General features: G+C 42.4%; 2 protein-coding genes across 2 annotated transcripts in view; one reads left to right on the top strand and one right to left on the bottom strand.

Moving 5' to 3' along the window:
- PARPBP (PARP1 binding protein) overlaps positions 1-5,452 on the top strand; it is a 289,156-nt gene extending 283,704 nt beyond the window's left edge. Inside the window, exon 20 of the transcript XR_008437136.1 lies at positions 5,359-5,452. The gene's annotated coding sequence lies outside the window, so the exon portion shown is untranslated. The remainder of the gene's footprint in view (positions 1-5,358) is intronic.
- Positions 2,390-12,470, bottom strand: part of PAH (phenylalanine hydroxylase) — a 33,982-nt gene continuing 23,901 nt past the window's right edge. Inside the window, exons 6-13 of the mRNA XM_053977702.1 lie at positions 11,917-12,113; positions 11,377-11,512; positions 10,345-10,414; positions 8,836-8,892; positions 7,736-7,831; positions 7,284-7,417; positions 5,038-5,153; positions 2,390-4,461 (exon numbers count right to left, since the gene is read on the bottom strand). Coding sequence (XP_053833677.1) covers positions 4,418-4,461; positions 5,038-5,153; positions 7,284-7,417; positions 7,736-7,831; positions 8,836-8,892; positions 10,345-10,414; positions 11,377-11,512; positions 11,917-12,113 — 850 coding nt within the window. The 3' untranslated portion in view covers positions 2,390-4,417. The remainder of the gene's footprint in view (positions 4,462-5,037; positions 5,154-7,283; positions 7,418-7,735; positions 7,832-8,835; positions 8,893-10,344; positions 10,415-11,376; positions 11,513-11,916; positions 12,114-12,470) is intronic.

The following is a 12,470-nucleotide window of genomic DNA, read 5'->3' as shown; positions in this document are numbered from 1 at the left end:
CGCCTGAGGGTGTGGGAGCAATGACCAGGGGAACTGGTGGGACTGGAGATGCAGTGTGTCTGTGTGTGGTGAGCTTGGAGCTGCCAGGAGTAGGGACACAAGCTGGTTGCTGTGTGTTAGGTGTAGGGACATTTATGTTGGCCGTGCCAGACACATCAAGGGAAGCCGCCTGTGTCGGATGTGCGCAAGAGCCCAAGATGGCCCTCCTCCCCTGGGTAACTTCAAAGTGCAGTCCTCCTGCTCTGTTTGAAGGTATCTGCAAGCTGTTCAGCCCTGGATAGGGGTTCCTTTGTGGAGAGGCAATCAATTAGCCTGAGCTCCATTCGCATCTTCCAGTCTGGACTGACCTGCACAGTGTCTGAGGCAGTCCTTTATCCTCACTCTCTCTTACCTCACTGGCACTCTTTCTGTATTGTCTATATCCCCGATGGGCTCTTCTCCCAGATCATAGCCCCATCTAAGTTCTGTCTACTCTGCATAGACACAATTCTGGGAGTGTCAGAGAGACCTCAGCCAGAGTCAGAATCCATTGCCTACTTCTGAGCTTTTCCTACCCACAGGATCTGAACCTGTTCTATCCTATCCCTCCAAGAGAGGAGTGCTGCCTCCAGGCTACATTCCTCCATTGGAACTTGTTTCTGTCATGATTTTATCTCCAGAGAAATAGGCTCTCAAAAAGACCAGGGTCACATCTTTCTTGTTGGTGGCAGAATAAGTTCCAGGGGGATTTAACTCTGCTCCTGACAGGGAAGGCACATCTTCCCTTTCCTTACACTTGACATCAAAAAATTATTTCTGGATATGAGCACCCACATCTTCATACCTCAAGTTACAGTGTGCCAGACCCCCTGTGAAGGTCATCCTCCAGGTCCAGAGATAAGACCACCCCTCTGGCCTCCCTTTGCAGATGGAGCCATTTTTTTATGTGTCCCTTAGCTTATCCTGGCTCAGTCACACCCCTGTTATCCTGCTCTTACCTCTTCCCTGGCCAGGGAAAATAAACAAAATTTTGTTCTCTAGGGATCACGAAAGCACCACATCTTCCCTTGGGTCAAGACAGAGCACTGGGAAGGTCTTGATTTCCTCATCTATTTCCCTGCTGACAGACAAACCCAAGGTGAATTTTGCAGTACTGTGCCCAGGAAGGAGGTCTCAGCATCCTGGGGAATGTTGGCTCCTCCAGACCTCAGGCACAGTGGGCTTTGCAGGGTGTGGTGAGTGCCAGCCTGGGAAGAGGAGTGTCCCAGCCATGCCCAGCCTGGGCCCAGGGGCCATGGGGCAGGCCACTTTCTGCCATGTAGAACCCATACCTGGTGCAGAACCCATCCCTCATGCACACTGCAGCACCCTCCAGGCCTGGCTTGTATCCCAGGTGACTCCAGGAGGGCAAGGGGCGCCTCAGAGGTGGTTAAATGGCAGCTGCAACTGAATTAGCTGGGTGTAGAAATGGGCTTTAAGAGGGAAAAAAGCTCTTCCCACTCCCATGTTCCCCCAGCAGTGGTGGCAAGTCTGGGCACAGGAGAAGAAGGCCAGGTCTGATCACCACAAACAACCTGCCCTTTTTCTAATCTGGTACCATTGCAGGTATCTTTATCCTCTATGAGCAGAGTGCCACTCATTTGAGATAGATGCAACATTAATATTTTTAGTTTATTTAGGTTAATTTAGATGGTTACACCTGAACATCAAAATATCTTCTCTGACAGCTGCCAGCATGGTGTGAAGAAGCAGAAGGAGTTTAAAAAGAATGCATTCCTGTGGACTGCTGCTGTGTCTAATTCCTTTTTCAACAATTTCTGCATTCTTTGGGGACTAAAATGTCCCTTCTCCAAACCTGTTGTCAGATGTAGGCATCTTAAGACACCCAGAGGAGTCCACCAGTCCAGACTGGTGTCCCTTCATCACAATCACTGACCGGGGCCAAGGTCACCATAAAGGAAAGGGCCTCACAAAAAAGCTTCTTTGATCACCTGAAACCGAGCTGGAGACGAGGATACCAAGAAATGTGATCATAGTGGGGTAGAAGTGAGGAAGGTTACCTAAAAATTAGCTTGGAGTAGGTTAGTCAGAGTAGCACCCAAAGACTTATGGAGTATACAAATGTAGAGCAAGCTGGGCTTGGCTGTGCATTTCTAAATAATGGCACACATCAGGAAGTGTTTATATCAGTCTCATAATCTTGGCTGGATGAGTGACAGTCAAGAGAGCCTTTTTCTGTTTTGGGGAGCACCTCAGATGGGCATTCCCTCCTACCTGGGTATTTAATTCTGGTTGACTTGATGCTTACCATACAAGGAGGATTTACACCAGTCCAATAATGCAAAAAGCATTTTCCTACACAGCTGGAACTTTCTTTAAGCGTGGAAATAAGAAGTCACCCATTAAGGAGTACTATTTAAAATGTGATTTATTTGTAGTATTTAAAGTACTTAGGTACAAGATTATTTGTTCTGCAAGAAAATCTACTTTCCATACATTTCCTCTGCTTTTAAAATGCTGAACATTTAATTTTTTCTCATCTGTCTTGCTGAGCAGCCATGCTATGCTTCTTTGGCTGGAGCTATTGCTCATTTAAACCTGCATTAAAGGACAGAGAATCAGACATGTGGCATCAATATTCTCTAACTATTCCACTTGCACATAAAAGAAAATCATGAATTCTGAGCTCTCAATATCACTATAGAACTACTGCTGCTGTCATTCAAGACAGAAGCAGAGGAGCTTGGAAGGCTGTCTGAGGATTAGTTTGAAAGACTTTACCCTTGGGATGAAATTGCCTCTTTGTAGCATACAGTTACCTCATGGGTCCTATTATATTAAGAGATAAAAATATGGGCTACTTTCACACTGAAAATCCATGTCAAGTGGGATTGAAAGATCTAGAGAGACATTGTGATGAGAAAAAAAGAAATAAAAAGATACTGAGATAAAAAAGGTTACTTCAAAGCACCAAAATGATACCATTTTGCATAACTATATGTCTATTGAAAAGGGTTCCAGCTGGTATCCTTAAATTAATGTTATTACCCACCATATATGTAATGAAAAGAACTGTATTTTCTATCTTCCTAAAGGATGATGCTTACATTAAAGCAGTATTGATTTTCAAACTATAAATATAAATTAGTACTATTACAGGTATGAGACTCATGGGCCTTCAAATCCCTCTCCATCTTTCAATCTTCAAACAGAAATGTGGCCCCTGAGCCATGTTAAGTGTCATGATGCAAAATTGCTTCAAGCTGGAAATGCAGTTCAGTTTCCCTTTGCTCCATTCTGCTGCAGTGTTCCAATGCTGAGTTCCCTCCTTCAACCAGGGAGCTACAAGGAGGCATTATACAATGTGGACCAGTCCAAGAGGGCAATTAGCTGATTTGAGTGAAATTTATTGGTTAAATACAGAAACAGCTTCCTGAACAGCAAAACTCTTCTCTCTCCATGCTCAACCACTGAGTGAAGCTGGAGCTACCTTTGGTTCCATTTCTGATTCAGTTGAGATATACTCCAGGAAAAATAAAACTGCTTTCACAAAAAAAAAAAAAAAAAAAAAAAAAAAAAAAAAAAAAAAAAAAAAAAGAGATTAAAGCTCAGATGGGCAGTGGAGATACAAAAAGGTATCGTTACTTAGGACCTATCTTGAAAGATAACATGTTTGGGTTTGAATGTAGTTAGACTGGGGCACAGCTGACCCAGGCTTTCCATGCCTTTGGTGGGGACTCAAGCCAAGATACAGTGAGTTAGGAGCTGGAAAGCTCCAACATCTTCAGCTACATTGTAACAGGCACTTCCTCTCATTTTCCAAGGTGCTGGTATCCACCTTCTAAGTTGTGAGACTAGAAAAATAAGAGACACCTCTCAGGAAAGGACATACACAGAAAAAATGTAGCCTTCACACATCAGCAATCCACCATGAGTAGCTGAGTATGCCTGTTAACAGAAATCTTCCCTTGTACCCTGAAAGGTGTAGAGTTCCAGACACATGGGAACCTTGGAAAACTGGGAGGCACTGAGTGGCGAGTGACTGTGAGAGAAGGCAAGGTAGATTACTCTGTTCATCTTTGACATCCCATCCCTGGTCCCAGACCTCACAGGAGCAGCACATTATGCTCTGCATGGTGAAGATCTCCTTCTGCTAACCTTTGGCACAAAACATATACAGACTTCCCCCAGGTTCCCAGGAATAAGGTAATTTTTATACATCAGTAAGAAAAAAATGGATTAGTGTCTGAAGGCCAGAAGAGTTGAGGGTCACCCATAGATGTCTGTTTATCTGTTAATCTCTAATAATTAAGATATATAACATAATTATTGATGCAGTTCACTGGAAGATAATATACTGAGGCTAGATCAAGACTGGCACTTGCACATCATAGCTTCTAGTCACTACATTACACCATTACACCATTACAGCAAATCTTCATTTGATCTTCTGGAGGGCATTGCAAAGGATCCCAATCTCACCTGCAAAGGAAGTAATCAGGGCAGTTAATTCCAGAACAAGTCCATTTCTAACACTCCTGTATGTTTTTTACCCTTTATATCCAACTCTCTTAAAGAATAAGGTGAGCACAGAAGTGCTAAATTGGACACGTTTATTAGGGTCTTACTAGAGCTAGGTCTGCAGAGTCATCCCTTTGCCTTATTAGCCATAGGCTGGCTCACAGGCTGGCTCGCAGGATCAGAGGAGCTGGCTCTTAGCAGGCTAGCCAACATGAGGGGGAAAATACGGTCAAAGCCATGCTTCTCCTTCACTTCCTTACTGAAAACAGCTAGGATCCACCTCAAGGCCATCTGCCATTTCCTAGCATCTCCCCCAAAAGTGGGTTTTTCAGATTTAGCAAGTTATAGTGAAATGGAAATGCTTGTTGAAGCTTGGCTAGAATTGGGAAGTAATTTTTTCATGAGAAAGGAGATGTTTGCTGCCTTATCTTGGATAGGCTCAGAGCATTAAATGCAACCAGATGGAATCCGCCTTGTGGTTCCTATTTCTGACCCAAGTTTTGAGGAATTCAAGGTAACAAATGTACAATTCCTTACTATTGATCGTGTCAGCTAAGTTCTTCAGCTGCTTTGCATTGTCCAAGACTTCAATCCTCTGTGTGTAGGGATTATACCGAACAGAGAAAGGACGAGGGATTGTTTGAGCAAATTTCCTGAGGGAAAAACCAAAAAATATACAGTTTATTTTTTTTTTTCACTAACTCTTTTCTTGGTGTGTGCATTTGTTGATTGTGGGGATAAGAAAATCTATGAGAGGAAATAACAGAAATTCCTACTGACTGATCTGAGACCTACAATGTTCTGCAACACACCTGAAACAGCATTTGTCCTTATCACCTCTGTTTTTTTTCTGAACAGGACTAAGATATTGGCATGGCAACGCTGCTCCTAGTATAGGCCAACTATGTAGCAACTGGGATCTGCCAAACTTGAACAACTCATTTTCCTTTCATTAGTGCAAAAGGTAGGAATTCTAATCCAAGTCTGGGTTTCTGGGGAATTAAGGTCAAGGATCTACATCATCCTGGTGTGCCAAAGAGCAAGCAGACACCTAACTTCTGGCATGGTCTACCTCTTAAATTACCTGGTAGTTTGCAGGTAATTTAAGAGCTAGATGATAGTTAATCGAGTGAAGCAGCATTCTCTGTTGCAAAATAGTTAATTCCATGTCGGAAGCATTAAGATTTTGGTGTCTTGGGAAAATATTAATTTGCATAACCACAGAACTGCGGAAAGAAGGGCCCTGAATGGGATGAGACGGTCAGAGCTATTGTTCTAGGCTCCTTGTAGACCCCAGCAGGATACTGGCTTATATATCTGCTTTGGATTACTGCAGTTATTGCTGAAAGAGGAAGGAAAGCACGCAGGAGTTGATTATGGAGCCCCACTACACAGACTGTGACTCAGCAGGGTAAATCTCATATGCCCACAACAGTGGAATATGCTGGATGCCACCCCCACAAAGCTTCTTCAGTTTAAACCTTATTATTAACCTTATTAAGGACATTGTCTCAAACAGGACTCAGTATGAACAGGCCACAAGGTGTGACAGTGAGAAAATATTACGTTGGTTATGATGAATTTAGCAGCATCGGTCTCGTTTTTCTAAGAGGAGAGATCACATTAGAAGATGGCTTTCCTAAATCTCAGCTGAAGGTAAGATCCCAATTAGAAGATGAATGCCTTAAGCTGTCAGTGTCAGAATAGTTTTTCAGAAAGGTATTCTGTTACCCACAAACACACATGTCCAGATGCAAGCCTCTAACACAGGTGCTGGACCAAACCCCAGAACTTCTATTTCAATTTAACCACTTTTTTCAATTTGGTCACTGAAGCAAATAAAAAAAGCTCCAAGATATTTTGTTGCAGCTAAGTGAGGCAGCATTTTCCACTTCCTCAAGGACCTTGCTACTCAGGGATGCATACAGAGAAGGCAGAAGCTGTGTGCAGGATAATAATAGCACAGCCCAGAAGAGAAGGCCATCTTTCCCAGGTATTTCCCTAGAGAAAAGGGCACAAGGAAAAGCTCCAGACTTATGACAAGTAAGGAAGCAGCAGGGGAGAGAGCTAGGAAGACCTCAGATCTGGGGAGCCTGAGGTAGCAGAATATCTTGGGATGCAGAACAATTTATCTTTGAATGGTAGAAAGATAAGGGACTGCAGGTCTGGGACAAGGCTGTGTGTGGCATCTCCAAGTGAAAAATAAGTTGAGTGTGAACCAAGGCTAGCCCCTAGTGGTTTGACTAACACCCAGAAACATGGTAGTGTGTTGGTGTTTTAACACGAATAGAAATGCTGTCAAGGTGAAAACCAAGCTGAACCCCAACAGGCTGAGCCATTCCTGTCCCAAGAATCAGAACTGAACCTGGACATAATTTCAGAGGAAAAGGAGTAGATACAAGATTTTTTTTTTTTTTACAAGAACTGGTAATTCTATAATGGTAAAGTTACTTGGTTTGTATTAATTAGCCAGATTTGACTTTAAATGTCACTACCACTGCAACCGAACAGATAAATTTTTTTGTTGCATTTTGGTTAGACAAATGAAGCTCTTAGTTACACTAAACACAAATTCTTGGTTTCATGCATAAGGTATATTAATGTTACTACTCGTTTTTGCCCAAGATTCTGAGGATATAAAATGTTTATTATCTTTAAGCATTGCACAGATTTTTCTAATGCCTCTCAAACCATGATTGTCAACCCAAGACCCTTTATGGCAATGAGATCCACTGTAATTGCAGCAGACAAGAATAGGTTCTTCTCTGGAATGACTGGAGTACCTTAGCTTTTCTTTTGCATCTTTAAAACTTTCAGCAACATAGTAGACAGGCTGGAACTCAGTAACACAGTACTTCTGCACAGAAGTCTTCTCCAGGACAAGAGGCTGAATCTCAGGCTTACTTGATAAACAATACTATGAACAAAAAGGTAAGAGATTTATTTCAGTGTAAGTGCTTGAATGTTCTGTAAAATAAATAAAGAGCAACTCCATTTCAGACAGGGAAGAGTTGCTCCTGTAGTATACAGTGATAATGTCACTTACTGGGAAAGAAGGAGGTGTGAGTTCCCTGTGTCTCCATACACCTACACATTTATCAGAGCTTTACAATGAAGTACTACATTTCATCCTACTTCTGTGCACAAAGTATGAAGCAAAACCAAAGATCTGAAGACATTCAGAAAAGGAATTTGAATAATTATAAACATATTTGAAATATTTTCTAGAACACACCTGCAGCTCCCCAAATGAAGACAGTAGCCCTGCACCATAAGCCTTGAGGGAATCTCCTTCCTTACAAAGTCCAAACTCAACCGTAAACCAATAAACCTGGAAAGAAAATGAGACAGAAACTTATAATTTCTTGATAAAAAGTCATATGTGTACACCATTTATTTGAATACATTTAGAGTTTTCATTTCTATATAAGATTATGTTGTGTGTCAAATTCAAGTGCATAAATGCAATAAATGTCCCTTCAGACTGAAATTCTTCTCCTGGGAGAAACACGGCTTTAGATTCTCTCTGCCTGAGAATCAGTTCAGTTCCATGACAAACAAAGTTGTGTTTTACTGTGCTTATCTTTGTCAGCAAGAGCAATGAAATTGTGGCAACAAAGCTTTATTTTAGCTGGCCAACCCAGTGGAAGTTTGAATCTTATTTTAGAAAAGTTTGACTCCTGCTTCACACAGGGCATCTGACTGCAGCAGTGTTGTTGCTGGAATAGGGAAGGAAGATGGAGAGTGGCCAAATTTGACTCCTGGGTCTGTCCTTTTCAAGGCATACCTGCCCTGGCTCAGAAGAAACTACCCCATCTATCAGAAGTGTCAAAGCTGGTGGAATTCTTTGCCCAGGTGGCCCCCATTTAGCACTGGGGGCTCTAATCTCAGAGCAATATCCCCAGTTTTATTCAAAGTTTGCAGCTCTGGGTCTCAGTAGTCTCAGAGTAGCTATCCAGGTGATCTATGCTGACTACAGAGGATGGTGCCTGCCTGGCAAAGTGGAAGAGATGCTTGAAGGTGAAACAACTACAGAAGCTGCCTCTTGAAATTTCCTCTGGGGATGAAGCAACATATAATCTTTTCTTGCCCAATATGTTTGTGCTGGAGGAAATCTTGTTTGGGCTTCTGTGTTTAATCACAACTGTCACTTTGAATAAGGGGTGCCAAAGCTATTTTCCTTTAGTGCAACTGTTTCAGGGTAGGGTTTTCCAATCACAGTCTTCACTCTGATCCCATTCAGCTCTATGGGAGTTCTACCAGTGACTTCAGTGGCAGCAGAATTAAGACAACACAGGGCGCTTTGGAAAATTGAGCCCTCATTTATTAAATTACCGTAGCAAGTTTCTCGATGAAATCATCTGGAGCTCCCAGAGATGCCAGTCCAATTTCCTGTAACAATAAACCATTATTCTTCAAGCTGTTTATTGCAAACATTCTTCCTGCCCCCTCTTATGTAATTGCTCAGATTTTAAATGTTACCACTGCTTACTACCACACACAAATGTTTACAGGACATGTTCCTATCATGCAAGATCAATTTTAAACCAGAAATCTCTCCAAAAATGAACAAAGGATCTTGTCGAAATGTCATTTAAAAGGCATGATCCTTTGTGCCTGGTACAAAGCCCATTGAGGTCAAATAAAATTTTCCTCTTGCTTTGACAGGCTTTTGATCAATTCTACAATGAACATCTGAGAGAATGATAGGGACAAAAGGAGGCAAATCAATCACACCTACACACCTTAGATATTTCTCTTTGTTTTGATGGGTCCTGATTAAAGGAGATTTCCTGAAGCCTTGAATGAGCTATTTTTTTTCTGAATGACAGGGCATGATTTGAAAGAGCTTATTCATACCTTGGGAGCTAATGGAGATTTTTTCCAGCATGCATGCAATGGTTGGATTCAAAAGACAGACACATGAGATTAATATAGCCAGGTTCATTTCTTGATTTGCTCTAGTGAAGACTGCATAGTGCAAAAATCAGAGTGCTCCCCCCACACAGCAAAGGCATTATCACCATGTCAAATCTTAGGAAGCCAAGGTACAGTAGGACTCATCCGGAAGGAAACACCAGTTCTGGGAAAGGGCAAAGCCTAAAGGCAATACTGAAAACTTACTAACTAGATCAAACTGACTTTTTTCTTTTGAGATGTTACATCAAGCCAGCCAGCCAGCCTGCCTTCCTTCCTTCCCTCCCTTCTCTTCTTTCCTTTCTTTTTCCTTTCCTTTCCCTTTCCTCCTCTCCCCTCCTCTCTTTCTTTCTCTCTTTCAATCTGTCAGTCTTTCTGTCTTTATTCCTTTCTCTGTGTATTTCCATGTTTTCTGGTAGGATGCAGCCAAAAGTTTACTGCTTCACCAGGGTTTGGCTTCTTTTCCAGGGACATTAACACTACTAAAAACAAATCTCCTCTCCAGCCTTCTGCCATGCTTACAGCTGAGACAGTTCCTCACTCAGCCTACAATGTTGCTTCAACAGAAAACAAAACAAAATCTCCACTTTCCCTAACATTTGAAGATCATGGTGAGGTGATAATCCATCTATAATCCTGAGCTATATGATTTTACTCAGAAGGATCACCATCTGCAGGAAGGCTTTAAAATGATGGCTTCACAGGGTCTGTCAAAAAGCAACTCATACAAAATCATGTTTGGAGTTGGACTTTATGATTTCACCTACGTGAATTGCGTCCAGATTTCAAGCAATAAATAACCCACCTCAGCCACGCTTATACAGTATGCTTAAAGGTGAATCTGCACCACCCTTCACAGCTCTTGGATCATCCACTGAATTACTGTGTGTTTAATTATAGAAATAATATAACCACTGAATAACTTACCTGGGAAAACTGAGCAAAACTGGGATCAGCAAAAAGAGGTACATGTCCTAGCAGCTCATGACAAATATCACTGCAAGAAAACATGACATCTGAATAACTGTGATTCAGGAAAAGTCCGGCAATGCTGGAAGAATGCCCTAGAGCCAGCACACAGTCAAGAGCGCAGTGCATTTGCTCCTACCAGCAGATAACATTCACAGGAAAACATTTTGCTCTGAAACTATTCTTGTGGTGGAAATGCTTGCAAACCCCAGGGTTTTCTGGTTTTGCATCATACATCCCCCAGCAGCAGGGATTGTTAGATTTTTCAAATACAGAGAAGTGATTTGGTGAGATGGAAAGGGGAAGGGGATAAGATGTCCAAAAAAGGCCTGGAAGACCTTTTTTTGAAGAAAAAAAGGAAGAAAAAAGTCTATGGAAGACATTTCAGCCTGGCATGATGACAGTGGGGTAAATGAAAGCAGGAAAGAAAGTCAGGAGAATCAAAAATAAAAAAAGAAAGGGAAAGAGTTTGTGGAAAGTAGGAAGCAAAAAAACAAGAAAGATTTGCAACAATATGAAGCAGAATAAGAAATCTGTTTTTAAAATGGCAACTGGAAAAGGACAATGGACAGGGACAGAGAGAAACACTCCAAAATGAAAAAGAGATGGGTCCAATGGTCTGGGCTCCTCCTATCTTACTGCCAGAAGCTTGCTTGCAACAGGCTGAGTCCTTGCTGCACTACTTGGGTGCCAATAGCTTAGCTAAGTGCCCTTGTACACTGCTCTCTTGCATCCCAGACACCACACAAGCAGGTCTTCAGTAGCAAAACTATCTCATCTGCCCCAGGAGAACTTGTAGCATTGGATGCAGATTGTTAAACAGACTAGAAAGGCTCCATAAATGTTTCCAGAAGAGAGCAGTCCCTTGGCTGCTCTCCCTTAGCCCTGTTCCCAGGAGTGCTGCAGAGTCCCAGGCAGTTATTCCCAGCTGGACTGACCCTGCTGTTGGTGTGCTGCAGCTTGACACCCTTCGTGTGCCAGAGTACTCACGGCTCTGGGGTGTACATGGGCTTGGAGGCATGGCGGATGTACTGCGTGGAGTGGAACACTCGGAACGCCAGCCCAGCCAGGAAATCCCGAGACGAGAGCAAGCCTGCAACGGGACGCAGCCGAAACCCAGTGCAGCCTGAAGGGACAGAAAGAGAGCATCTTAAAAACAGCTGATGTGTTTGATTTATCCTTATCCAGACTCCTTACAGTGGGAAAAGTTTGTTGATGGTTGATTTTTTTTTTTTTTTTTTTTTTTTTTTTTTTTTTTTTTTTTTTTTTAAATCTCCTTATGTTAAATAGAGTTAAATTGCAGCCAATTTTCTGCCCAGGTATACCACCAGCATAGTATTTGAGCATCTGTCCCATTGTATCCCCAGAAGCATTGGAGAAGGACCTAGGACACAGGCTAAGTGATATGCCCAAACATCACAGGGAGCCTTTGATAAATCAGGGATTGCTCTTCCTCCTCTGGAAGCACCACTTCCTCTGATAGCTGTGGCCTTTCATTTCATTTGGTTCTTTTAGGTGCTTTAAACTTACTCTGCAAGAAATTTGAAATATCTTCAAGCTGGGGAATATTGTCCTCCCTGTAGCCACAGTACTTCTCCAGCAGTGGGAACACGTGGTTGTGTTCATAGCAAGCATGAGTTGGATACAGACTCTTCAGCTCCCTGAAGACAGTGCCCCAAGTTTTCTTTTCTTCTTCCGTATAGGTGACACGAGGAATAGGTTGGCCACTAGAAAGAAAATGGATACCCTCAATAGCAGCCACAGAAAATGTCCTATGCCATCAACATGCTCTTTGTCCTTTCCCACTTGCCATTTTCAAAACAGTTTTCTTATTCTGTTTCATGTTGCAGCTTTACTAGGACTGGCCAGGAGCTGCTGGTGCAGGAGGGGAGATGTTTTTGGGGTGGCACACAGGTACAAAAGGAACCTCACTTGTCCCTAGGCACTGGCTGGAAAGGACTCTACCAACCTTGGCTGAGATAATGGCCTTTAGACAGCTCCTTGCATTATTATGGTAAAAATAAATCAGTGCTTATTTGTCTTTTAGAGGTGTTCTTCTAAAAATACATGCTTGCTGTTGGTTT

Source organism: Vidua macroura, chromosome 5, assembly GCF_024509145.1.
Source record: "Vidua macroura isolate BioBank_ID:100142 chromosome 5, ASM2450914v1, whole genome shotgun sequence".
NCBI lineage: Eukaryota > Metazoa > Chordata > Aves > Passeriformes > Viduidae > Vidua > Vidua macroura.
Note: the sequence above shows the minus strand (reverse complement) of the source record. Positions and strands in the feature narration are given on the sequence as shown.